The sequence below is a fragment of the Meleagris gallopavo genome, chromosome 6, assembly GCF_905368555.1.
Source record: "Meleagris gallopavo chromosome 6, MGAL_WU_HG_1.1, whole genome shotgun sequence".
In the NCBI taxonomy this organism is placed as follows: Eukaryota; Metazoa; Chordata; class Aves; order Galliformes; family Phasianidae; genus Meleagris; species Meleagris gallopavo.
The window spans coordinates 5,848,055-5,874,592 of record NC_139409.1 but is presented as its reverse complement, the minus strand read 5'-3'; the positions used below and the strand labels follow the sequence as shown (position 1 = coordinate 5,874,592).

Genomic DNA, 26,538 nt, shown 5'->3' with positions numbered 1-26,538 from the left:
AAATCAGGTCTTCAAAAAACTGGGGACAATTCTGTAACCTCAGATGGCTCCAGGCAATAAGAGCTAAAAGGACTTTTATAAAAGTGGAGCTGCAAAAATCAGGGCTTATGTGCAATTAAAGAAGTTCATGATGGGAGCTGTGCCTTTGTAAATCCAGACATGCTCCTTAAGATCAGCAACAGAGATACAGACTTTGATTATGAATCTAAAACTGCCACATTAAATCTCGATGCCTGCATCCATCTCACTGAGTCTCACCAAGCAGGATCACAGCAATCATCGTGAACTCAGAACCCCAGCTCCTCAAAACCTGTGCCATGCCTCCAAGAGCCTGTATCAGGAAGATGGGTGGTAGGAGCCATAGGTGTGTTTCTTTACTCTCTTGCTATCTCATCCTCAGAGAAATGATCTATTGCTGCTCCATCCAGACAGTCTTTTGTGTCTTTAATCCCAAAAGTGGCAGCGCACCATTTTAGGCTTTAAAGCCTCCAGCTTTGGCAAAGATTGTGGTCACAATGGGTAGACTTATCTATTAAGAACACTGCCTGATGCTGCAGATATGGCCAAGAATGGCTGGAGAGGAAAGAAGGAGGGAAGAAGAAGAGGGGAGAGAAGAAGGGGAGAAGGAGATCAGGAAGCTGCTTAGTGCTTTTGTTTTACTAAAATCCATTTGCTTAGACCAGGATTAGAGCTGAGTTTTGCTAAGAGGTAGGCAGATTTAAAAGCTGACTTGGATTTGAGAACTACCCAGACTCCAAACCCTTATTTATTCAAACCAGAAAGTTTCTGGTGGTGGGGAATGGCTGTGGTGAGCAAGGCTGGTCTGTATCTGTAGCACTGTGTTGAATCAGGCTCATTTCTCTGCTTCTCGTTTCTCTGCTGTTGCTGGATTTTGCTTGCAACTGCAATTCTTTAATATCATTATTTTTCCTTTTCATTCACAGCAGTTGATTAAATGGAGGAATTTTGATGGGTTCTGCCAAGTTCAGTGAGTCCTGTCCTTGGAAATCTGTGCTTTTTTTTTTTTTTTTTTTTTTTTTTTGGTCAGGATTTTGGATAAATCTCACTCTGGTTTCAGAAAACCTTCTCCTTTGAGAAGCTGGCTGGCCTCTTATTTGCTTGCATGGTCCTTCCTCTCTTCCAGGAAATGCATTCAGCTCTAACATCTTGCTCTGTGAGCAGACCGGTTGCCTCACTGGACTGCTTGGAACGACATGCTGGCTGCATTTAGAATCATAGAATCATTAAGGTTGGAAGAGACCACTAAGATCCTCAAATCCACCCATCAACCCATCAGCTTGCTTACTGCTCCTCTGCTAGAGCCCCAGCGCTCTGACAGGTTGAGAAATGGAGACCAGGAGACATTTTTGAACTGTGAAAAGAAAGAAACAGGGTATATGGACCTAGATGGGGAGTCACTCCTTTCATCTTCAATTTCAGTGAGACTAAGAAAGCACAGCTATTACTTCCCCAAAGATTTCTGAAATGCTGGACAGATGCGTTTATTATAGTAATGCAGTCAATGTTAGTACAATAACAATCACAGCCAACACTTTCCTCTGAGCCTGGGAGTGAAAGAAGATACTTTGTATGCCCTCCTTCCACAAACACTGGTGGAAGAAGTGGTACGTTAGTACTTCAAAAAGAGATGGATTGAGGCAAAAGTGTATGAATCTCTATGTCCAAGGCCTACAATGAAAAGAATTATAAGGGACTGCAACTAATGATGTCAGCCTAGGCTTGTTTTAGCTGAGCTCTGAAGAAACTATAGCCTAGTGGAAAAGGACCAAAAGAGGTGCCTTCTCCAGGTGAGAAACATTCCAAACCAAACTGTTACAACCATTACAATTCTGTGGATCATAGAATCATGGAATCATTGAGGTTGGAAAAGATCACTAAGATCATCTAGTCCAACCATCAACCCATCCCTACCACCCCATGTCCCTCAGTGCCATATCTCCATGGTTCTGGAACACCTGCAGGGAAGGTGACTCCACCAACTCCCTGGGTAGCCTGGGCCACTGCATTGCCACCATTATTCCTAATATCCAGCCTGAGATCAATTCTAACAAATGTCCTTTCCATGTTCTCCACACCTGAGTGAGAGCAATCCTACTGACACGGGCTTTGTTGATCCTGAACAATTTGTCTGTTTGAAAAACTTTCATTAAAGGCGTATAAAGGAATAACTCTATCCTTCTTTTGAGCTTGTTATGCCTTGGGTCAGACTCCCATTGACACTACTTCCCAGTGGAAGATGGAAAAAGATGAGGAATTTCTGTTGAGATCTTGCTCACTGAAGAGCCATTAAGCTTCAGCATGCCAAGAGCATGCACTGTGTACAAAGACACCATCACTGGCTATAAGGTACCTATAAGATGAGGCTGAAACCACCTGTGCGTGCAAACACAGAAGAGAAGCACAAGGCAACAGCATAATACTTATAACTAGTTTGAAACTACCCTAAGCTGACCACATCTTCCCCACTGCGGTGTTTTAGCTATTGTGTGCAAATAAAGAGCAGGGAAGAGAAGCTTCTAAAATGGCACTGCAGTCAAAAAAAAATTTTTTTTTAAATCTCTACACTTAGCCTCCATTAGTCTTTAGTGTTAATTAGGTCTCCTGGGAAGTAAAATGATTTTCCAGGGCAGACTTCTGCTGGGAGACAGAGTATGGATTGGAGAGAAAATGATGATTCTTTGGAAACAGAAGGCTCAGAAACCTCCTCAGATAATTGGCAGGTCTTGGTTTACTTACAGGTTCCCTATAATAATGCCTGTCTGTCTAGGTGGGAGATCCAAAATTCAGAAAAGCCAATACAGAGGGTTAACTTTTCCTTTGTGATAACATTTTTTAACTTGGAAAACAAAGGCTTTGTACAAACTGACACTTAGCCTCTATGGGTTAGTTCTTGAGCTCTCATTAGGACTCTGACTACCATCAATGATGTGTTTGACATGCTTCATGCTTAGATTCAGCTAATGGCCAACAGTTAGGCCTTAACCAGCACTGCTGAGCTTTTGAAGTGAGATAAGACATCCAGTGCACAGAGGTGCAGCAAGTTTCCTGATATGTTTCTAGGTACTTCAAAACTTGTTATAGCAGGAAGGACTATTCAGAGGGATGACCATTTGCATCATGGTGCTTAAAGGGTCTTGATCCATTTAAGCAAAGGGAACAGTTTATTGACAAGTATAAAACTTTGCCCAGTCTTCCAGTCTTAGGAGAACGAGGCTACCAGTATATTATACAACTACACCACATAACCTCCAGACAGAATATGTTATTAGGATTTATTAGGTTATAATCCTTTTTTGATTAAAAATTATAAATCAGCTCATGTTTGATGTTAACCCATAAATGCAGAGCATATGTTAAGCAAGGCGCACTGTACACGGCCCCTGGGCACGCATGGAGTAGCCCACCATGCCATTTCTATTGCTTTGCAGAGAATAATGGGCCCCATCAGAGAGTGTGGCCCACTCTGTGCCAGGGACATGGCTTTCAAGAGGTTAACTCTGAGAGATGGAGCAAACTAAGCAGTTGTGTTTGATTTATTGTCCCTCCTTTCTTTTTGTTTCTCCTTGAAACATAAAAGCTTGCAGCCCACAGACTCTTGACATTTCTTTTAAATGCTCTTGTCATTCAGAAATTGCCACAGTCATCTCCCGTAACTTTGCACTTAGTGTTTCCAGCTTGCTTGGGGTTACTTGCAGAAATTGAAAAGGAAATAAGAATAGATTAAAGGGCTCAATCCTGCAAGGTAGAGAGTCTTCTAGCTCTGAACCACTACTGCACTTAACCATTTACTTAACTTCAAGGGTGCGAGAACTGCGGTACCACCAAGTGAATTATAATCTTGAGAAAGGAATTGTGAAGATGTCTGCAAAATAAACAACCACTTTAGATGCTGAGGGCAGGTGACACTGTGGGATTTTTAAAGGATCTTGTTGATTTACAAGCACGGTTCTGACTTGCACTGGAACCTGCCACTTAAACGCTTTTCTAAAAATCTCCCTCCAGATGATTTGGGTTAGGTCCCTGGGCTCTTCTCTTATGCAGAGCAAGACTGTTTTTCTGCTCATCCTGACCCATAGGCATCCTTATCTTTGATGCATATTAATTACAGATGGAGAGTCTTTTGAAGTGTGAGACAGCTGAAGAGGTTTGCAGCTTGTTATCTCAGGTCCGAATGTCTCAGCTGGTAACTCACACTCTGATCTTTGTAGTCACTAAGGGTTAAGAATAAAAGTTGAGGATTAAGAAAATCACAGGCTTTGGGGAAAGCATCTTTATTTACTTCAACACAGTGCAGGAATGCCAGGTGAAGCTTTCATCCATTTATGAGCCATTGAAGTAACAAAACATCCTTTAGCTCAGTTAGCTATACATACGGACAGGGACAAAGGCTGTCAACTTGGAAACAGCACTACATGCAATATGAAAACAAGAATAACATCACCCACAATGTTGACTTCTGAAAGATTGCCAGAGGGAAGACACCTACTGATAAGACAAGAAGTGATGGCCTCAAGTTGCGCCAAGGGAGGTTCAGGGTGGATATTAGGAAACATTTGTTCTCATAAAGAGTGGTGATGCAGTGGCACAGGCTGCCCAAAGAGGTGGTGGAGTCACTGTCACTGGGGGTATTCAAGAAACATAGAGATGTGGCACTGAGGGATGTGGTCAGTGTGCATGGTGGAGATGGGTTGCTGGTTAGACTAGATGATTTTAGTGGTCTTTTCCAACCTTCATGACTCTATGATTCTATTGGGACTTGACTCTGTTGCTGCCAGGAAACATCCTATTGTTCTGACCAACTGCTGTTAGTGCTTCGGTTTGGCTTCTCACCTGTTTTCAATCTCATCTTCAACCCAATGTTCATCTTCATGAAACATTCCCCAATTCTCCGTGAAACAGTGCCCCAGAATCCTTTTTGGTGGAATTTATTTTATGTGACTGCTGCTTCCAAAATCCTTTCCTTTCAGCCATGAACACTATGAAAACTGAATATTAGCCAGCTCTTCCAAGGATTTGTGGAACTCATATTTCCTAGCTCAATCCTGACAGTTCACTGGGAAAGATTTTTTTTAAATTATTTTTTCTCAAACACATCATAAATTGGAATCAAAATCTTAACTTTTTAAAGTTTCTTGTGGCTGAAAGCAGCACTTATTCCAATATAAAGACCATGCAGGAAGAGCATGACAGAGTGGTGGCAGATAAGTGGAGGTTTCCCTCATGCTGAGGGAAGGGACCCAAGTCTTCAGTTTCATGGATGTCTGAAGACAAGGTTACAATGGAAAATGTGGTCCCTTCTCTTTTCACTGTACTCTTTCAAATGCAATGCTTCTGGAGTCCAGAGGACTCCTTGCCTTCTGTTTATGACACTTTGGGCCAAGCATCAATGCTTGTGGAAGTCACATTTTATGACCCAAATTAACATAATGAAAACAAGATATGCCCAGACACAGGGAACAATAAGACTTCAAGAAGTCTCCTAGGAAGCTTTACCATGGAGATTGAGACTCTTACAACTTTACAGGCACCCAAGTAGGATGGCATCATTTCTTTTCACAGATCGCTCGGTTCAACTGAGGCGTCTCTATTCTGTGCAATTGCTGTTTTAAATGCTGCCCTTTGTGATTTGCAAGATGAGGCCTCAGGTGGCTTCAGGAAGCTGTGCTGCACTGAGCAGGCACAGTTTTCTCTCAGTAATCCCAGGTAAGACAGCAATGACAAGTGACATGAAAGGTGCATTTTGCATGACGTACGTGGAAAAGCCAATTACATGTAATTAATGTTGGTTAAATGCTTTGAAGATGAAAAAGCTTTTATATAAGTGTGATTAACATCAATTCTGTCGAAATGATTGTCTTTCTAATGTTTTAAGAAGCTTAATAGCATGCTTCAGTTCCTCAGTGTTTATCTCTGAGATATGATGACCCCATACAAAGCATTCACTGGAAAACTGTACAAGAAAGACCTTCAGTGGGAGTTGATGTTGGCCACAGACCAAGAATCAAGACTGAGACACTGTGGTGCAGAGATGATTCACTTGTCAATAGCTCAATCTCTTGCAAAAGTTCCTAATCAGCACTCCACTTAAGTGATGCTTGAGAGTTGCATTCATACGAGGTCTTAAATTTTGAGTGCTCACTGCAGGATGGCTTATGAAGCCTACAGAAAGAGTCTGTGCAGATTGGATTCAGCTTTAGAAGGTGCATGATGAGGACCACCAGCTTACTCTTAGCAGGTGCCCAGGATCTGGCACAAGACCCAATGGGCACCTCCAAATGGGAATTTTGCCACCAATTTCAATGCAGCATGCACAAAAATAAACGGTTATTGACTGATAGCTTACAGTCAATTGTCTAACTCTGATACACTTTGCTTTCCACAGTAAATAAAGTGGATTTCATTTAAACCACTTGCAAGGGATGAGAAACAATGTGGGTCGGACACCGAACAATAGATGTTCTCTGAGAAAATAGTGATTTCATACATTGGCAAGTGTTGTTATTTTCTGAAAATGAGTGCAGATGTTTTAGTATGCTGAAATCACTCAAGACTTTTATGGCAGAAAGAGGCCATGGAGTAAATAAACTGGTGACAGGTATAATGAAAGGCATTCAGTTTATTTGCTTGTTCAGAGCTGTTTTATTCGAGAGAGCTCTGCTATGCCTACCACAGGCAAATCCTCGAGACCTTCTTGAAGAGGTATTTCATTGGAAAAAAAGAATCATGCAAGACTGTGTAGCAAGCCCAAGGCTTCTGGATGACAATCAAATAGGTTACTTAGTACCTTGTATGCAATTCCTAGAAAGCATCAATTTTCCCATATATGAACGCTCCACTCCTTATTTGCTTGGGGGAAAACACAGCGGCTGTATTTCCAGAAGTGAGGGAAATGCCATTTAAACCATCCGTGGGGCTGTTGCCAAGAAAAACATCCAGATGTCACCAAACATCATGCTGCTATTAAATCAGCAAGCTAAATGTCGGTGAGGTCTGAAGGGTTACAGACGTAGGAATAGATTGTGCTCCTTCTCCCCATCATGAGATGATGTGATTGCCTGCTGGGTTGGGACCTTGAGGGAAGATGCCCTTAGTTGAGGAAGGAACTCAACTCAGTCTCTTGAGTTTTCCCTGTATGGTGGAGGCTGCAGGACACTCAGATCATCTTGCAGGGATAGAGGTTACTGGCAAGACCCTTCCCTCCTGGCAGTGGTGGGGGTAGTGGGTGCTGAATTAAGTGTGTGCTCACCTCATCAGCCTACACAGAAAAAAGCAGGAGAGACAGTCCCAGCTTCACTTGGACCTGCTGGCACACAGAAAATGGATGAGGTCCTCAGGGCTTATCTCTGTCAGCTCACGTGTTAATACTATGGCTGCTTTGCCTTCCCTGGGATTTTACCTCTGGCTAATTACTCTGTATTTGCTAATGCCATGTAGGAACATGCATTTTTCCCCCTGGTGAAGCTGGTTCCAGAAAATGCTCACCTTCCATGCAGCTCACGGAGCCAAGCTGCTTTGTCTTTCAAAGATACCTTGGGTACAAATGTCAGCATCAGATTTTCACCCTTCACAAACACTAAATCCCTGAAAAAGAATTTTAGAGGAGAGAGCTGCAGCACAGCCAACCTTTCCCTCCTAGAGAGACGTGTGATAACTTCAGCTTTTGTTCCTCTGACCTGCCCTTGCCGGACTGAAAAGAGCTTTGAGCACACACCCAGGAGAGCAGGAAATCTCCCCTATGGATCACTTGTAAAATGGCCCAGATTGAAAAACACGCTGCAGAAAGAATGAAGCCTGACTGCAAAGGAGAATGTTGTGGTTTTTTTTTCCCCCTCTCATGAATAGGATTTCAAACTAGCAGCCAAAGTGAATCATTATACATCCTTTCCATATGCCACTTTCAATCAATAAGGCCTTATGCTCTGCTAACAATCATCCTAAACTATACCTATTAACAAGAACGCACATTTTCATAGTAATATTCCACGCACGTCACTGCACACAGACTGCAAACAGTCAGGAGTGATCACAGCTGAAGGGAGATGGAGTTTCTGGAACAACGGGCTGTGTGTGGACGTACAGCGCAATGTAGGGGCTGCCGCTCTTTCGTGTGTAGGCTGGTTTTTGTTTTTAGCAGTACATGCATCTACAGACGGACTTTTTTTCTCACTTTCAAGCTTAGGCTTATTTGCTGACCCAGCCAGTGTTTCTCCTGGTGACCCAAGGGTTTCTCAGAGGTGGTTGATGCACTGGGGATATGGTGCAGTGGCAGCCACAGGAGCATTACGTCTGGCTTCAGCAGAATCATAAAGTGGCCTAGGTTGGAGGCACCTTAAAGATCATCTAATTCCAATCCCCTGCCATGGTAAGGCACGCCTCTCATCAGATCAGGCTACCCAGGGACCCATCCAACCTGCCCTTCAGTATCTCCAGGGATGGATATCCATAGTTTTGCTGGGCAGCCTTTGCCAGGGCCTCATCACCCTCTGAGCAAATAATTTCTTCCTAACTTCAAACCTAAATTTCTCCTCTTTTAGTTTAAAGCCATTCCCCCTTGCCCTACAACTATCTACCTGCCAGTCCCCCTCCTGTTTATAAACTCCCTTCAGGTACTGAAAGCCCACAATGAGATCTTTCCATAGCCTTCTCTTCTCTAGGCTAAATAAGCCCAGCTCCCTCAATCTTTCTTCATAGGAGAGGTGCTCCAGCCCTTTGATCATCTTCACGGCTCTCCTTTGGACCCAGTGCAACAGCTCCACATCCCTCCTGTACTGGAGACCCCAGGTCTGGATGCCATACTCCAAATGTAGCCTCACAGGGTCAGAGTAGAAGGGGACAAGCACCTTCCTGCCCTGCTGGATATTCCTCCAGTTTGGATGGAGAGTACTGACTGCAAAATTCAGCACATATCTTAATTAGTGTCTCTGTGAATATACGGAAAACTGCTATAAAAGAGGTGCAGAGCTTCAGGGACGTGGTACAGGAGGTATAGGTTGTGTTTCCTACTGTCTAAGAGTGATCACAGGGCACCTCTGTTAGCTAACTACTATTTATTTTATCTGTTTACATTGCAAACTCTTCACGATTGGTGTCACTTTTCCAGAAATACTGTGCTTGCTGTGGAAGTTATTGACCAAAATGCCATAGCTCAAGCATCTCAGAACAGACAACTCTTACACCACGGCATGAAGAACTGGGTAGATTCACCCAACTAAAGCAGAAATCTGTATTTAAGCTGGCCACCCATGGCTTCTCTGCTAGTCAATGGAGAGCCACTCAATACAGTCAATGGAGTCTACAGTGATTCATCTCACCCTGAAGTAGATAGTTAAAACAGAGCGGCTGAATTGCGCTATAAAAGGACTTATTTCTTCTTGCTTCCTGAAAGCCCAGTGACAGCCTGATGGAAATGTCTTCTCTGTGGATTCCTGAAATGAGACAAGTTTAATCCCACCACTGCCCTTATGATGTTTCCCCGCTCTGATGCTCCACATCCATCTCAGGCATGTATCATTATATCTCTGTACCCTAAGTGCACGTGGAGTTAGCTGAGGGTTGCCATCAGTGGGTGACACCGGTGGTCGATGGGCAGTTGGAGCAGATGATCTTAGTTGTCTTTTCCTATCTTAACGATTCTGATTTTATGGTCCCAATGCAGCCAAGGCCTGTGGATACTACTGCATTAAAACAACAACAACTTTTATCTTTCTCTCAGATGTGAATTTAATCCTTGCTTTTTTTTATGTTTCATAACTAGCGGCTGTTTCTGTAACCCCTGTGTTGATTTCTCACACATAGTCTATGTGATACCTACCCTTCATGAGTAATCCTTGCGTATTTTGCACGATTTGACATAGAAGTTCTCTGCTAATCAAAAGCTATTGCTGCTGTGATGTTTCTGTGCTGTGAAATGACCCCCAGTCAATGAAAGCCCCCTCCAAAACATCCCTGCCTACACCTACTGCTTTGTGACCTTGTTTCCTGCGGGTGAAGGTGGGAAAGAAGAACATGCTTACCTTTGAGCAAAGAGTTGTGTGGCCGTGGGTGTCAATAATATCACCAGAACTTAGCTGTGGTGTTGCAGTGCCCTTTTGCTGGCTTTCTGTGCAAGCACATATCTGTAATAGCATCATTTGTCGCAAAGATTTCACTTAGTTTCTTCCTCTCACGCATGGTACGTGATCATTGAATCTTGAAGTCATTCCTCAGACTAGTCATCTTGCCTTTGATGAAGATTTGTAATCCTGGAAGGGCTGTTCAAAATCTTTGCCAGTATTTTTTTCATATTTGGAGGTATTATACAAATTTCTGGGTTCAGTACTGGCCAAGCTGCTACAGTCTATTTTATATGTGAAGTAAATACAAATGATCAAAGCAGAACTTCTGGCTTGAAAATGTGCAAATGCTACCATTATCAGCCGAAGTGATTACAAGGTATGTATTTGTTTAAATACTTAGTGTATTTAAAATACTGTGTAATTAAATGTAATTAAAATACTGACTCTCTGGCATCATCTCCCTCTTTTATAATATCCATGGACATTTTGACAGGTTTGCATTTGCCAGTGGAGCTCCATCCCTACTGTGTCCCCAGGCATGACGTATTGCATGGTTTGGGACATGGGACTGATTTCTTACATGTGTCCTCTCTGACTCTTTAGGAAGGATGGCAGCTATTGAGGTTATTATGTTGTTATCCATACTCTACCCATGATTGCAGCACAATCTCAGGCTCTTGGATGCTGTTTCAGAACAGCACCATCAGTGGGGTTGGCTCTGCATGGATATGTTGAGCTGAATTTGGAGCAAACACCAGTCCCTGTGCTGCATGTAATTAGAAGATGCTTCCAGTGGGTGAGATACTGGAGGAGTGCTTTTGCCATGGCAAACCATGATATCTCTCCAGATTCAAATCCACACCCCCAGCAAGTGCAGAGGTATGTTTTCTATCCTGCACAGGCCACATCTATTAGCATTTGTGTCTTCATTTTTTTCATCCTTCATTTTCCTCTACATACTCTTATTTTTCCCAGTCAATAAAAATGATTTACTCTTCTTAATTAGATTTTTTTTTTAGGTTTCCCATAGTAATTAATGCACTTTTCTTCAGCACTATAACCTATTACAGTAGTTAAAATATTAAATCATGACAGCTGCCAGATCTAAGGGACCAAGAAACATAGGTTCTTCGATAGTCACTTTGTCTTTATCTTTTAAATTAGTTTGCAGACTGCTTTACATTTTTGGGTAAGTAATAACATTTGTTGATTTGAATGAAGAGTGATATAAAAATAAATTGCATTGTACTTTTAATTACACAGTCTTAATTTTTGTGGTGACACTCCAGGCTCTCATATAATGTTGTTTAATGTTTGCGTCTCTTTATTGATTTGATAATTTAAATACAAAAAGATAGTTTAATTTGCAAATTTCTGCATTCAGCCTTGGGGTGCTTTGTTGATTAAGGAATCAGAGGAGTGCTGTCTTTTCCCCCATCTCCATCATGCACGCAGAGGCATATATGTTTCACACTTGTTTTTTCTCAGGCCCCAAATCCCAGCTACCAAGATGATTTTCTCCAGTGCTCTGAGAATGCAATCCTCCCCATACTTAGCATTTCAAGCTAGGGCATGAAATAAGCTGCTGCTCCAAGGGGCACTGGTTTTCGGAATCCTTGGAGTGGCTGAAGATAGCAGTGGGTAGATCAAGAGCTCCCATTGGATGTGATGGCCTTGGCAGGTTCTCTCTTCACCCAGAAAGTCAAATGGCCTCGCAGGTTCAAAAGTGGTTAGAGACCATCCATCCTCTGGATGGACGTGGAGGAAAGAGGACCTCAAAAAAGTCCATGGAACCTGTGGGAAGAGTCCAGTTTGGCAGGCTCCTTCAGTTTCTGATTTTCTGCTCTGTAGGTATTTCAAACCTTCCTTTCTCCAACCAAAATGACATCTCTAAACTAACTCTTCCATCCATCTCAGCTCTCTTGGAGAGAAGCCACAGGAACTGCTCCATGTTACCCTCGTCACTGTAAGCCACTGTGTCAAAACCCATCTATAGGAGCTGCTTTCGAGATGTTTGTCTTTCACTTTCAGAGCTGCCGGTATATTACAGACTTTCTAGGAGTTCAGCAAAATTCAACTTTTATTTCAAAATCTATCACCATAACACTGTTTTCCAATCTCTCTTCATTAATGATTTACTTTCTGTGGAACAAATGCACCAACTGAGGACAGAATCATTATTAAAATCTCACTTAACAACACAGTATCATTTTCATCCTTTCATTTCCTCCATTATTATAAAATTCAAGATTCATTTCATCTATTAATATTAGTAATCTATTTTATTTTTTTTTAATTTTGACCAGACACAAATTAAAGGGGGAATGATATTATGGAATTGACACTAGAACTTACTCCTTTTTCTGTAAAATTTGTTTTTTTCCCTTTCATCACTTCTCTCCTAGCATCTAACATTGGCTTCTTTTGCATCCCAGAGGCTTCATTTGGTACCTGGCACTATTCCCATGGAAGTCAACTGGAAGAGGCCAACAGACTTCCCTGGAAGGTGATTAAAATCCAGCATCAGTGAAGAGCTGAAGGCTGGAATATGGGTTTGGGAACAAGGGAGCTGCGTTCTGGTCTTAGCCCTGTCACAGAATTGCTCTGTGACCCTGAACATGTCATTTCATTTCTCCGTACTGCAGTTACCATGTGTTTAAAATAGGGACAAGAGTGTTTGCTATTTATTGTTCAAGTCTCCAAGCAAATAAAACGTGGTATTTAAGAGCTAACTAAGCAAGAAGGCACAGATCCTACTCACTGGAAATCTGTCCTAGAGTAGCAGCAGGCTGTGAGAATGGGGCAGAACAGAGATGCATTTTTCATAGAGCTTACAAATTGCTTCTGTTCCTTTTATAACAGATCATTGTCAGTGCGTTCTAATGAGATTTTCTTTGTGCCACTGCAACACTAAACATAACTGATATTTTTTTTTTTTGCAGCATTTCACACAGAAAAGCTCTGCTCTTGTGCAGTGTTTGCTTGTCAGAGATAGGTTGGATTTGTAATGCTGTAGAATAAACAAGTTCTGTGGTTATGGCACACCTATTTGCTAGCCTGTGTCTATACCACCAGCCCTAAGAGCTGCACATTAGCTAAATATCACAGGACTGCTCTTGCAATCTCTTTCATTGCAGATGGGGGTTACCACTGTTGCAGGTCTTCACAAACACTCAAGCAGTGAATTCTAATGATTCCATTTGCAACTGGAAGAAACAAGACAAGAAAGTCTGACAAAGCCCTCCAGGAGGCCCCTGATACCAATGGTCACAAACCATCCTGCAAGGACTTTGACTAAAACTTTCTGCAGTGAAAACAGCGATGTGTCCCTATGCTAAACTATTCATAGCAATGGGAAGTTTCTCCTGATGTTGTCTGCCCTTTCCTCACCCTACTTGCAGAAGGTCATAGAATCACAGAATGTTTTGAGTTGAAGGGACCATTAAAGGCCATCTGGTCCAACTCCCCTGCAGTGAACAGGGACACCCACAGCTCCATCAGGTGCTCAGAACCCCATCCAGCCTGAGCTTAGGTGTATCCAAGGACAGGGCACCCACCACCTCTCTAGGCAACCCGTGCCAGTGATTCACTACCCTTACACCCAGCTTTCCTCATATCCAATCTAAATCTCCCCTCTCAAGGACACGTTGTACCACTCCTCTTTGGATTTGCTTCACATGTGTTTGGCAGCCTGCTTTGTCCCCCCCCTCAGACACTTCTCTTCCTAGCAGATTTTCCTCAAAGCCAGGTTTTCTACACCTCCAATCTTTCTCTTTGCACCTCTCTGGGCTTCTCCCAGCTGAGCCATATCTTTCCCGAGGTGTGGAAATTGTTCTTGAGCCAAGGCCCCACAATTGCCAAGCTGAATGGAGAGACTGTCCTGTGCCTCCTGCAGGGTTGCTCTCTGCACAGGCATCCCAGCACCACGGCGACATTCTGGCAGAGCTGGATTCCTACAGAACTCGTAAACATCACAGTGCTGGATCCTTTCTGCCTGGCAGCAGCTCGGCCAATTGCTCCTCATCTTGTATTGGAGAAATTGATTTTAACTCCTCTGCCAAGGAGTGCAACATTTTAATTACTTCTGTGGATAAAGCCCATTGTTCCCATTCTGATCAGGACTTAAGAGATAAGTAAAGCAAAGCCTATAAAAGATCCTGGAGAAGCTTGAGCAGGAACCCAGGCTACCAAAACACTCCCGTCCTGTACTTCTGCCATATGTCCCTCACCCTCCTTGTCCCATTCCACCATTGGCATAATTTTTAAATATTTCTCTTCTGTCCCTTATTATTGATTTATGTTCAGAGCTGGTGTTAGTAGTTGCAATCTATTTAATCTCTGACAGGAGAATAATTAAGTGTCTGTGCACTATCCCTCAGCACAGTTAGGATACAACTGGGAAACGCTGGTCACTTGCTGGATTAGTGGTAACTTCCCTGCTGCCAGTTCCTGTTTCTCAACACAAATGAGAGACATTTGGTGGCAAAAACAAGGAATGAGATTGGTGGCCTTTGGAAGCAAGAGAAGCTGGGGGGATATGGGGCCAGCAAAGCTCAGAAATGAAGTGCAACATTCTTTCCGAAGGACAAAATCCCAATTTATTGTACATCAAGACACCTACAAATGGATAAAACCTTTAGACTGACTGTAAAATAACTTCTTTTTGGTTCTTCTGAAATCCATGGAGAAAATCATAGAATCATGAAGGTTGGAAAGACTGCCAAGTTCACCAAGTCCAGCCATTGACCCACCCCCCACCATGTCCATTGACCTCAGTGCCACAGCTTCACAGTTCTTGATCACCTTCAAGGACAGTGACTCCACCACCTCCCTGAGCAACTTGTTCCAACACCTCACCACTCTTTTGGAGAAATTTTTCCTAATATCCAACCCAAACCTCCCCTAGCACAACTTAAAGCAATTACCTCTTCTCCCATTGAGAGAGAGGCACTATTCGTGCCCACCATTTCCTAGCATCATGATCAGCAGGGCTGGTTGCTCTCACTTCTGAATGCATTTCTCCCTGATAACATGCCAAAATATCCAAGAGCTGAAGGCTGGGAAGCAGAGTGGTTTCTTTTTACAGGCAGCAGTACCTTACCTGCACCCATATCAGCAGTGTGTCTCTCTGTCTCTCTAGAAGATTGATGGAATAGTGATGGAGAACTTAACTGAACAGCTTTTACACCTGGTACTCTGATGACACACAGTATGCTCTGTGCTAGGAAGCTAAGTAAACTGCTGCAGACAGCATATTAGGACATCTGAGTGCAAAGCAGCTGATAGGAGGGTGACCCAATAAGACACCATGGGTGCCTGTGAAACTTGGGACTTGCATGCATGAGCCCTGCAGCAACCCAAGGTCAGGCAGTGTAACCAGGAGGACTGAACAGAGAGAGAGGACAGATGAATTGGCCCACTTTGGCTGTGGGAGAATAACGAGAGGTCCAGTACACACTGCCAAAAGGAGGAGGATGGACGCGGCTCTCCATTTGCACTTCACCAGCTGCCAGCACATGGAGATGGGTCTCCTCCACACAACTTAGCTCCCAGTAAGCAAAGACCATCATCCATGGTGTAAAAGAAAAACCTGGACCCAAAACAAACAGATGAAAAATCACTACACCAGAGCTGCCCAGTTCATTACTCAGTAAAACATAACAGAGCAGCGTTGCAATTTGAAGCTCAGTGCATCTGCCTTGCTCTATACATACTGTGGTCTTGAATGCTTATCTTCTCCTGCTAATGGCAGTAGAGTATTTGCCACAAAAACTTAATTATTTACCTTGTCTGGGAGGGAATTTTTCCTGATTCAAGCCTTCAGGAGTGCAGTGTAGGATGCATTTGGCCCCAGTGGACATTCTTATACTTTCACCACTGAAATCTGGGACAAAGGCCAATAATCTGGGACAAACTCTAAAAATACAGCAAATGCTCTGGGACATGTTTTATTGGTCCTTCTACACGTGTGTCAGAAAGCACAAGGCCACAGGTAAGAGCTGAAAGCCAAAGCTCAGTATGGTCCAGCTGGCTGCAGAGAGGTTGGATGGCAGCAGGAGGGATAGGGATGCTCTTGGTTGAAATATCCCTGCTGGCATGGACGATTTCAGTGGCATGATGCTTCCATATGAACCTTCTCACTGTTAAATTGCAAGGGGTTTAATAAAGCCAAGTCCCGTTTTTTAAATAAAACTTGGATTTTGAAGGATGATGCTCTTCTGCCAACCGAACACCTAGGGAGGGAGAAAGGCGAGGGAGCTGGAGAGATGAATGTTTGTCTCTGTGTTGCTGTAGTCACCATACACACTGTAGAGTAGCTGTATTTTCAGGTCAAATATCAACAACTGAAGACAATCTGGTCTGACAGTGATAGGACAAGGGGAAACTTCTTAAACTAAAAAGAGGGCAGATTTAGGTTAGATGTTAGCAGGAAATTCTTTACTCAGAGAGTGGAGAGGTGCCCCATCCCTGGAGGTGCTCGAGGCCAGGTTGGATGGAGGTGCCCCTGCCCACAGCAGGGGTGGAACTGGATGGGCTTTGAGGTCCCTTCCAACACAAGCCATTCTATGATCCTATACTGCACTCATTTACATAGGTTGGTAACTGAAGTGGGTGGTGGGACGTGGCTATGGGAAGCAACCAAATGTGTTCTGATTGAAGGAATGATGCACTCCTGGGCTTCAGACACTGCAAAACCCCATGGGATCTGCTGGCAGGCACCCAAGAGAGTGCAGCATTTAATACTGCCCTCACACGCTGTGCCCAGCGATGCTTCATGCCTTGCCCTCCACTCAGCTGTGTCAGCATCATCACAGAATCACAGAATCATCAAATGTATTGAGTTGGAAGGGACCCATCCAGTTCCAACCCTTCCATGGGCAGACACCTCCTACCAGACCAGGTTATCCAAAGCCCCATCCAACCTGATACTGAGCACCTCCAGGGATGGGGAATCCACAGCTCTCTGGGTAAAGTACAGTGAAGAAAACACCTGAAAAGAACCTTGTGCACGAGGCAGCCCGCTGGCCCTTTGTCCTGTGTTAAAGATAGAAAATGCAGCCCTTCACCAATTAAGCACACACCATCATTGCAGTCAGTCATATGATGCCCATAATCCTCCTTGTCTGAGTGCAGAAGTCTGCATGCTGAGCACGGACGTGCTCTGGTTCCCGGCTGCTGGCAGGGTTGGGGTGTGGATTAAGGTCGGGACTCTGCTTTTTTTGGGAAGCTTTATCGTGCAGCTCTGATGCTGCCTGCTGCTATTTAAAATACAACAAAACAAAACAAAACAAAACAAAAAACAAACAAACAAACAACAACAACAAAAAGGAAAATACCAAATTGTGGAAGTTCACAAAACTGTTGGTCTAGGAGCATCTCAGGAATAGACCCCTTTGCCTGCTGTATCTCCCCAAGCTGTCAGCACCTGATGCCTCGCTCCATAGCCCGGAGCTAAGAAAAGCCCTGAAAGCAGCAACGTCTGCCCCATCCCTCACTATTTTTACTGGCCTTGCTGAAGCCAGACCACAAAGGGCAGATTTGTCAGTACAGGGCGGCTTTTTTAGTGCAAAACCCACGAGCTTATTCAGACAGAGGCAGGGATGATGCACAGGAGCGTCTGGAGGTCCTGGCTCTCATTTAGAGCTGCTGCAAATATAGAAATTCCAGTGAAGTTAATTGTAGCTCCCGACTGACAACTTAGGACACTGTTATACAAGGGCTGCTCCAAAAGTAATGCCTCCTATTTTGTAATGCGGGTCCACGATATCAGAGGTGGATGTTGGTGGGATGGCAAAAAAGGTTGAACCTTCCCAACCATATTCCATTACATTTTGTTGCTATGTGACAGATGGCAGCAGAGGGGCAGTCTGACAGAATGGTGTCTGACACGGAAGTGCCTATGAAGCAAAGGCGTGGAATTCAATTACTCCATGCAGAAAAAATGGTACCCATTGACATCCATTAATGCTTGCTGAGTGGTTATGGTGACCTAACAGTAAATGTGAGCACAGTGAAAGTTAGACTCCCAGCAATAACCCCATAAGAGCAGCTGTGAAACAGTGGGTGCAGATTTGTATGAGCGTGGCATGCAGACTTGTTCATGACTGGTGAAAACGCATAGCTAATGGTGGTGCCTATGCTGAAAAATAGTGTTTTGTAGCAGAGGATTTGCACTATCAAATAACATTATTGCGTTGTCTGTATCAGTTGTAGTTTCCAAGGAAATAAGTAAGAGGCATTACTTTAGGAGTGACCTACGTGTTATTAAGACCCCACTCCACAGAACGCATTACTGGGAAGGACTTTGATGGCACAACAGGGAAAGCGAGAATTTATTTGCTGAAGGTTACTCCCATAAAGTCATGTACACATACTCATATACACATTTCTGTTTCTCTTATCCAGGCATTTTGAGAACGGTGCATGCCTCCTATCCTACCCACAGCACTGCGTTAGGAACCAGTATGGGAAATGCAGCCAGAACACCATTTTGCTGCCTTGGGTCCCCCACTCCATGCTCCTCACCTGTTGCAGGTGGATTTTGCTTCATAGGGCTACAGAGCGATCAGAGGGACTGCATCATTGACCGGCACCCTGCAAAATAAATCCACATGAGTGCATACAAGAGGAGATAAAGGAAACGCTGGGTACCTTCCCTCTGTATTTTCTGTGTTTTATAACACCTCTGTCAGCATACATTGCCATTCACTGCAGAAATTACATCTCACGAGCGCTACAATAGGATTTGAAGATAAATGACACACGAACAGCTCAGCTCTGTGCTGGCTTAAGTGATCCCAGTACCTTCATCACGTGCAGGGTATCGGGATCCACAGAGCCCACTTGTTCCAACTATCGTGAGACAAAGATTGAATGTCATAAGGACTCCGAGCAGCACAAAATCATCCTGGACAGAATGTGTTTTAGTGTCCAGGTTTGGAGCCCCCAGTAAGAAAGGAGCTGTTGGAGAGGGTCCAGAGGAGAGCCACAAAGATGATCAGGGGACTGGAGCACCTCCCCTACAAAGACAGGCTGAGGGAGCTGGGCTCGTTCAGCCTGGAGAAAAGAAGGCTGTGGGGTGACCTCATTGCAGCCTTTCAGTACCTAAGGGAGCCTACAAACAGGAGGGGAATCAACTCTTTGAAAGGGTAGATAACTGCAGGACGAGGGGAAATGGTTTTAAGTTGAGGGAGGGGAGATTTAGGTTGGATGTCAGGGGGAAGTTCTTTACAGAGAGAGTGATGAGGTGCTGGAACAGCTGCCCAAAGAGGTTGTGGATGCCCCATCCCTGGAGGTTGGATGGGGCCCTGGGCAGCCTGGTCTGGTATTAAATGAGGAAGTTGGTGGCCCTGCCTGTGGCAGGAGGGTTGGAGATTCATGATGCTTGAGGTTCCTTCCAACCCTGGCCATTCTATGATTCTGTGATTCTGCAGGAGAGCTTTCAGACCGCTAGGTGCAATGATGGCACCTAACCCTAACCCTAACCGCTACCTCCCTCCAGCCCCATTTCCAAAAACACTGTAGGTTGGTGAAGTTTTCAAGTGTCCTCGTGCCCAAGCTGTAACATTCCCATGCGCCGTACAGCTCCTGTGCTTTCACGTTGCAAGAGGTGAAAACATTTTAGCTTTTCGGGCGGGTAAACACCTCCCTGTGAAACAATGTAAGCGAGGCGGGCTGCCGCCCAGGTGCTCAGGGAATAAAGGAGAATTGGGGGAATTGCTTACAGGGGGGCAAAATTCACCCTGGGGGATATAGGGCACAAATTGGGATGCTGGGAAAGGGGCTCCATTACGGTGATGTGATTGAAAGTCTGGGCAGCCTGGTCTAGTATTAAATGGGGAGGTTGGTGGCTCTGCATGTGGCAGGGGTTGGAGATTCCTGATCCTTGAGGTCCCTTCCAACCTGGGCCATTCTGTGACTGGTGAGCCTGACCAGAGGGCTGTGCTTCTCTTGATCAGAGCTGAACATGAAGGATGGACACTGATGGGTGTCAGCATGTTTATACTTTACTGCCCCATCCGTTTCTCCATCCTTCAGCTGCTTCAGAGCTTACCCTCCAAAGAAATAAGTGGCCCTGTAGGAGATGTTACCTCAGGTTTGGTCTTCTCTTGAAGCTGTTACGTTCCCTGAGATTCAGCCAGGAACTCCCCTCTCCCCATTGCCCCCATCTCCAGCCACACTGCACCCATGTACAGTCACAGAATCACAGAATGGTGGAACCATTAAGGACTAAAAGACCTCTAAGATCACCTGGTCCAACCATCATCCCATCCCACCATGCCCACTATGTCCCCCAGTGCCACATCTCCATGGCTCTCGATGTCCTCCATGATCAGTGACCCCACTGCCTCCAAGGGCAGCCTGTGCCAATGCAGGGAGCAGGGCTCAGCCCCCAGCTCTGCCCTCTCACAAACACATCTCCATTTCATTTCCCATCCATGCTTTAACTTACCCAGGTGCCACGATGCACCTTGCTTTCTCCTGACCCCCTGTGGGCTTTGGTTTCAGTGCTGTTTGCTCCCTGTCTGTATTATTTAGGACGCTTTCCTGCAGCTGTACCAGCTGCACAGTCCCTGTGACCCCTCCATGCCGTGTGTGTAAGGTTCTGTGGCTGCCCTCCCCTTCCACGCAGCACACACACGAGGAAGCATGGCAGCATGAAGGATACCGGTCATCAGCTCCTTGCAGCTCCACTTGGGATCCAGCTCACAGCTCAGAACATGTTCCACGGCTGTTACACATACACAAAAACCACCATTCCAGAGGTTACAACCTCTCCTTAAGTTTCCCAAAGATGAAAAAACAAACAAACAAGCAAACAAACCACCACCAGGATTTCTCTTTGGAGCAAAGCGCTTCCCAAAGTTTGCAGAGAACAATTTCTATTTCCTCTTACCTCCCTGCAGGGCAAAATCCCCAAAGCTTAGCGCACCCAAGCTAGCCATCCTCTTTTTCCACCCTCCTTCCCTCTAACACCCCTCGGGGCTCCCTAATTCCGGACGATCGCATTATAATTGCAATAAATCGCGAGCGGAGCACATCGTCCGCAGCGACGGCGATGGAGAGAAGCCCGCTAACCCAGGGATTGCCCTAACAAGGACAGCGCAGGGGCTCCCTTCGCACCCTCAGCCCCGCACCTCCCGGCGCAGCGCGGCCGCAGGAGCCGCGGGCGGTGCGCTGAGCTCCGCGGTGTTGACGGGCAGCGCCGCGCCCCACTCACAACCGCGGAGCCCCCGCGCCGCTCCGCCCCCCTCCAGCCCTCTTTGTATCAAACATCCGGGTTTCCCCCTCGCTGGCTCCGCTTTGGCTTCTCCTTTTTTTTTTTTTTTTTTTTTTTTTTTTTAGAAGCCATTTTGGACTCGGTTCAGGTTTTTTTTTTTTTTTTAATAATTAAAAAAAATCTCCTTTCCTACCCAACCCCAACACCCCCCCCCCCCGATATTTTTTTTTCCCAATTTATTATTATTATTTTTTAATTTCCCCCTATAAAAAACTTCCCCCACCCCAATCTCTCCTCCTTCGCGATGCCGCGCCCCGCGTCCCCTCCGCGGGCTCTTGCCTGGACGCGGATCCCCTCGCAAAGTTTCTCTTCCGAGGGAGGGGTTTGGGGGGGTAGGGGGGAAAGCAAAAATAAAAACCAAAAAAGAAAGGGGGGGGGGGGGGAACCAACAACAAACATAGAGAAGAAAAAAAAATAATAAAGAAAAAAGGGGTGGGGGTGCGTTGCGCGTGAATTGCGCGGAAAGCCGAGCGGAGGGGGGCGTGTGCGCTCGGCCTCACTGCCGGGGGAGCCGGAGGGGTTGGGTTGGGAGGAGGAGGAGGAGGAGGAGAGGAGGAGGAGGAGGAGTGGGGGGAGGCGGTGTGCGGTGCACGCCGCGCTCCCAGCACAAAAGCGCAGCGAAAGAAACTCTTGGAAAGCGCGGAGCGAGCGGCGGGGCCGGGCGGAGCGGGTCGGGCTCTTCCTCTCCACTGGATACATTTTGCAACTGCGAAGGAATTAAATTCGATTTTTCAGGATTTATTATTATTTTTTTTCCTCCTCATTTATTTTTCTTTTTTCTTTATTTTTTTCTTTATTTTTTTTTTTTTCTCGAGAAGGAGCAGCGCGTCGCTTCCCTCCTCCTTTCCCCTCTGCTTCCAGCTCTTTATTTTGAATACGTTTTACGTTTCCCCTTGGGAAAGAGGGGCACGCGAGGAGAGAGAGAAACAAACAAACAAACAAAAACCAAAACGCAAAACCACACCGTGTGAAGGAATATGAGCGCTTCGTGGCTGACTTTGGCCGTGCTCTGTGCAACTTTGGGCGCAGGTAAGCGCGTTCCGCCGTGTTTACCTCTACGCTCGGCTTCCCGACCTCACCATTGAATGGGCCGGTGCGGTTCTGTGCAGCCTTAAAAGCGGAGCGGAGCCCCCAGACCCGCCGGGTGAACCCCATCTCTCTCCCCCCCCCCCCTCCAAGCTTTGAGATGTTTAATTGTTTTCTTGCCTCCCCCCCGTTTCTCCCCAAGCTCTGTACTGGCAGGACGGAGCCTTGCCGTGCTGCCGCCGCTTTTTTTGTTCCCTTCGCTGCTGGTGGGAATTAGCGGCGATGTAAACACGGCGAGAGATCGAGGAAACTTTGCGGCAATGGGCATCGACTCGTGGGGGAGGCTGGAAGGAGTGTGTGTGTGTTTGGAGGGGGGGGGGGTGTACACATACACAGAAGTTGGGGAGCCGGGAGTGGCTCCGCTCAGGTGTTGGGGCTGCGTGTGTGTGTGTGTGTGCCCCGTTCCTACCAGGGAGCTTAACCCTGGGGGCAAACCTCCCCCCCCCCCCCCCTAAAAAAAGAAGCCCCATGGGGACTCTCCCCTCTTTCCCTCAGCCCTACAGGGCTTTGGCTTGTTTGCACCAACCGAGCCCTATGGGGCTGTTCGGCGCTGCTGGGAGAAAGTTGGGCAAAAGGGGGTGTGTGTGTGTGTGTGTGGTGGTGAGGGGGGGAGCATCCATCCAGTAGGGGTTTCTGTTGCACGGAGGAGGGGGGTGGGGGGGGGGGGGGGAAGGAGAGAAGGTGTTAAATTTTTGTCATTCATTTTAATTCATTGAATTAATTCCGCCTTAATCGAACAGCTTTGCCCCCAAAGTTCAGCCGCAGGGGGGAGGGGGGCAAGGGGTGAAGTTCTCGAAGCGGCCGTGGCGGCAGCGGGGGGCAGCGCTGTTGGGCTGGGGGTGGGGGGGGGGATTATCCCGCAGCCCTTTGGGGCGGGGGCAGCACCCTGTGTGCCCCCCCACAGCCCAGTAACGACTGCAAGCACGGCCACGCTTGAAACCCTCTCGTACCCCCCGTTTCCCTCTCCTCTTATTTTATTTATTGTTGTTTATGACTGCTATATATTCTCCATGGGCAGCGGCTATTTTGTGTGCCCCTTACCTCCACCTTGATCCCCATTCAGACCCCCTCCATTAACCCATTAGCCTGGGTGCTGGGCAGTAACTTGTTACATTCCCTGCCGCCCCAGGGGGGGTGACATACGTGGGGATGGGGGACGCGTATATAAGGGGAGGGGAGGAGCGGGGGGGGGCACCTTTGAGGCCGAGCGGGTGCAGCGTGTGGGTGGGAGGCAGCGATGCTGCGGCCGTGCCCATCGCGGAGCGGGGAGTTCCCCTCTATCCTATAGCAAAGAAGGATTTGGGGGCAGGGGAGGCGAGAGGGGGGGAGGTGGGGTTCCTCGTGCCTCTCACCCACCCCGCGCCCCCCGGTTCGGCTTTGCCAGCGGGGAGAGCGGTGCCGGCCCCGGGGCGCTCCCGCTGCCGCTTCCTTTGTTCCGAGTGCCCATTAAATATGCGCTGCCACCGCCTGACTGTGGCACGGCGAGCGGTGCCACGCCGCTTAATTGCCATTATCAGCATCGTTATGGCTTTATTTCTTAAGGCGTGCTGAAACCTGGAAGGAGGGTGGGAAAGGCGAAAGGATGGGGGTTATAAAATGAAAGATCACGTTAATCTATTAGCGGGGAGCCAAGGTAGCTCGGGGTTGTATCGCATCGCCGGGACACTTGTGTGCAGCTTTGTTTCCATGTGCAGGGAATGGGGGTGAGGGTATTTACGTAGCAGGTATTGGGAAGGTGCTCTCCCGGCTGCAGAATTCTATTACGTGCAGCAAGGAGATGGATGGACGATGTGTTTTCTTTCTATAGGTCTCGGAATCCTTTTATCTGGTGTGGTTCGATAGAAGGGATGGCTTCCGGGTTGGTTTGTTGTTGTTTGGGGTGGGTTGGGTTGGTTGGTTGGGTTGGGGTTGGTTTTCAGCACGCTCCTATGGCTGTGCGGAGATCGGAGTTGGAGGAGAAAAGTGGTTGATGGCAAAAAAAAAAAAAGAAAAAAAAATTAACCACGAAAGCTTCTTAAATGGATCATGCTATAAAAAGGATAATCTGATGGGGCATACCTATGCTGACCACCTCCTCCCCCCCCCCCCGGAAAATATGATAAAGAAAGCCCCGAAAACGCTCGCAATTCAGTTTGTTTGGAAGGGTCCCCTCGGATCGCTCAATCAGTGCTCGAGCAATTCCCTAAACCCCTCCCTCTCTTTTCAAGCCCTTTCTGCATTTCTTGTGATATCGACGAGCATTTATCGATGCGTTCCTCATTGTCCGGTTTTCCCTTTCCTAAAATAAGAAAGGCAGCGAGTCGCCGTGCCCCAGGTCTGGGCGCGTTGCTGGTTTGCACAGCCGGGCTTTGTGTGTTATGTGTGTGCATATAGAGGGTTGTGCAAAAGTGGTGGGCTTTTCGAAATTTGCTTTGACCTCCATTGTTGGTGCTCCTTTGGCTGCTCGTGACAAAGCCGGTGCAGCCCGCTCTTCTTTTATCTAAAAAAAAAAAAAAGAAAAAAGTTAAAAAAAAAAAAAAAATCTGTTATGCTTAATTTTTTGGAATACTGAGGATTCATTGAGGAAAACATTATGTTCATTTTTAGCCTTTTGTTTGCAAATTTTCTGCAGCCCAAATGTTCAGAAATCGTGTTTGAATCTCAGAGCTGTAGAAAATACAGAAGGTGTAAAAGGATTTGTCTTGCAGAATGCATTGCTAAGGCGCTTTTCCGAGCCATTACATTACTTTTATTTTGGTGCAAGTTTAAGTAATGCCATGCAGCAATGAACTGTGCTGCAAATGGATCTGCCCTGCTCTTTCACTGTCTTGTACTTATCCTCTTGTGCTTGAGAAAGGGAATAAAACTGGCTTCATTAGCTTGCTAATTAAACACAATGAAGTGCGTGGCCCAAGGTTAATGGCGATGGCCTTTAAAAACACAAAACTCTTGAACAGGTGTTGGGATCTATATTTTTTTAATCTGTCATCAAATCCGGATAATTATACCACAGAGATAACCATTGTCACAGCTCTGTGGAGAAGAAAATGCCGCGTTAAAAGATGCGAGCAGGCATTATTTTCAGGGGTGTTATTCATACAGCGCAGCCCCCCCTCCCCATTTCAGAGCATCTTCTGCTCTCTGCTCACAGCGCTGATCACAGATTCCAGATCCGTGGACCGGAGGGAGAGTTCAATGGGAGCTGAAGTATTTACGCACTGAAATTTCTGCCATTTCTCGTGGCTCTGAGCAGCCCATCCTTGGCCAATTAAAGCAGCGAGCTCCTGCTCCTTGTGTTAAAGCTGTCACCAACCTCCTGTCCAGTCTGCTCTCCATCAGCTCAAACACGCTTGTCAGGTTTTTTGTGCTTGGCGTGACGCAACAGTTGTAGACCTCCCCTGCTGCCTCTGAATAGATGGTGGAGAAGAAAGAAAGAAACCGACCAGCCTGACTTGTGGGTTGATTTTTTTTTTTTTTTTAATACTTTTGTTTTTTTCTTCTTTGTTCTTTTTCCTCCTAATTTTTATTTATTTTTTTCCTTTCTCTCCCTACCATCTTCCCCTCCTCTGCACACCCCATGCCAGCAGGGACCAGTGCAGTGCTATGGAACAGGTTGCCCAGAGAGGTTGTGGATGCCCCATCCCTGGTGGCATTCAAGGCCAGGCTGGATGTGGCTCTGGGCAGCCTGGTCTGCTGGTTGGTGACCCTGCACATAGCAGAGGGTTGGAACCAGGTGATCATTGTGGTCCTTTTCAACCCAGGCCATTCTATGATTCTGTGATTTGTTCTGTGGGTGGATGAGTGGCAGCTGGTGAGAGCTGGTTCCCCTGCAGAAGTGTTGCAGGTGAGAAGGAACCAATGTCCCTGTTTTAACTGATTGAGACCTGAGGGGATAGCAGGGAGGTTTGAGGTTGGACAGCTAGTGAAAAGGTGGATGTGGTGCTGAGAGATGTGGGGCAGCAGGCTGTATGGGAACTATTGAGTCATGGCCACTGATTAAGCACCTGGGAAAGGACCTGGTCAGCCCTGGGAGCTGAAGGCAATTCAGCTGTGTAACTGGAAGGCGTGGAGCCTGGCTGCACCTCTCAGACCCCATTTAAGGGCTGACTGCCATTG

The 26,538-nt window shown here is 46.1% G+C and overlaps 1 protein-coding gene and 2 long non-coding RNA genes across 7 annotated transcripts in view; 2 read left to right on the top strand and 1 right to left on the bottom strand.

Moving 5' to 3' along the window:
- LOC146544062 (uncharacterized) overlaps positions 1-18,622 on the top strand; it is a 100,747-nt gene extending 82,125 nt beyond the window's left edge. Inside the window, exons 3-4 of the long non-coding RNA XR_014884113.1 lie at positions 12,512-12,582; positions 18,483-18,622. This is a non-coding gene — a long non-coding RNA (uncharacterized LOC146544062). The remainder of the gene's footprint in view (positions 1-12,511; positions 12,583-18,482) is intronic.
- On the bottom strand, positions 11,378-21,972 carry LOC104911340 (uncharacterized). 5 transcript variants are annotated; one of them, XR_014884111.1, is made up of 4 exons: positions 21,637-21,972; positions 20,530-20,808; positions 15,862-18,671; positions 11,378-15,666 (listed from the first exon to the last, which is right to left on the bottom strand). It is a non-coding gene; the product is annotated as an uncharacterized LOC104911340 (long non-coding RNA). The 5 variants fall into 5 exon arrangements; XR_014884112.1 differs by having other exon boundaries at positions 11,378-16,309; positions 17,159-18,671; XR_014884109.1 differs by having other exon boundaries at positions 11,378-18,671; positions 20,168-20,808.
- ACVR2B (activin A receptor type 2B) overlaps positions 21,858-26,538 on the top strand; it is a 94,365-nt gene continuing 89,684 nt past the window's right edge. The window contains exon 1 of the mRNA XM_085226976.1: positions 21,858-22,386. Within this exon, the coding sequence (XP_085083102.1) occupies positions 22,335-22,386 (52 nt within the window). The 5' untranslated portion in view covers positions 21,858-22,334. The remainder of the gene's footprint in view (positions 22,387-26,538) is intronic.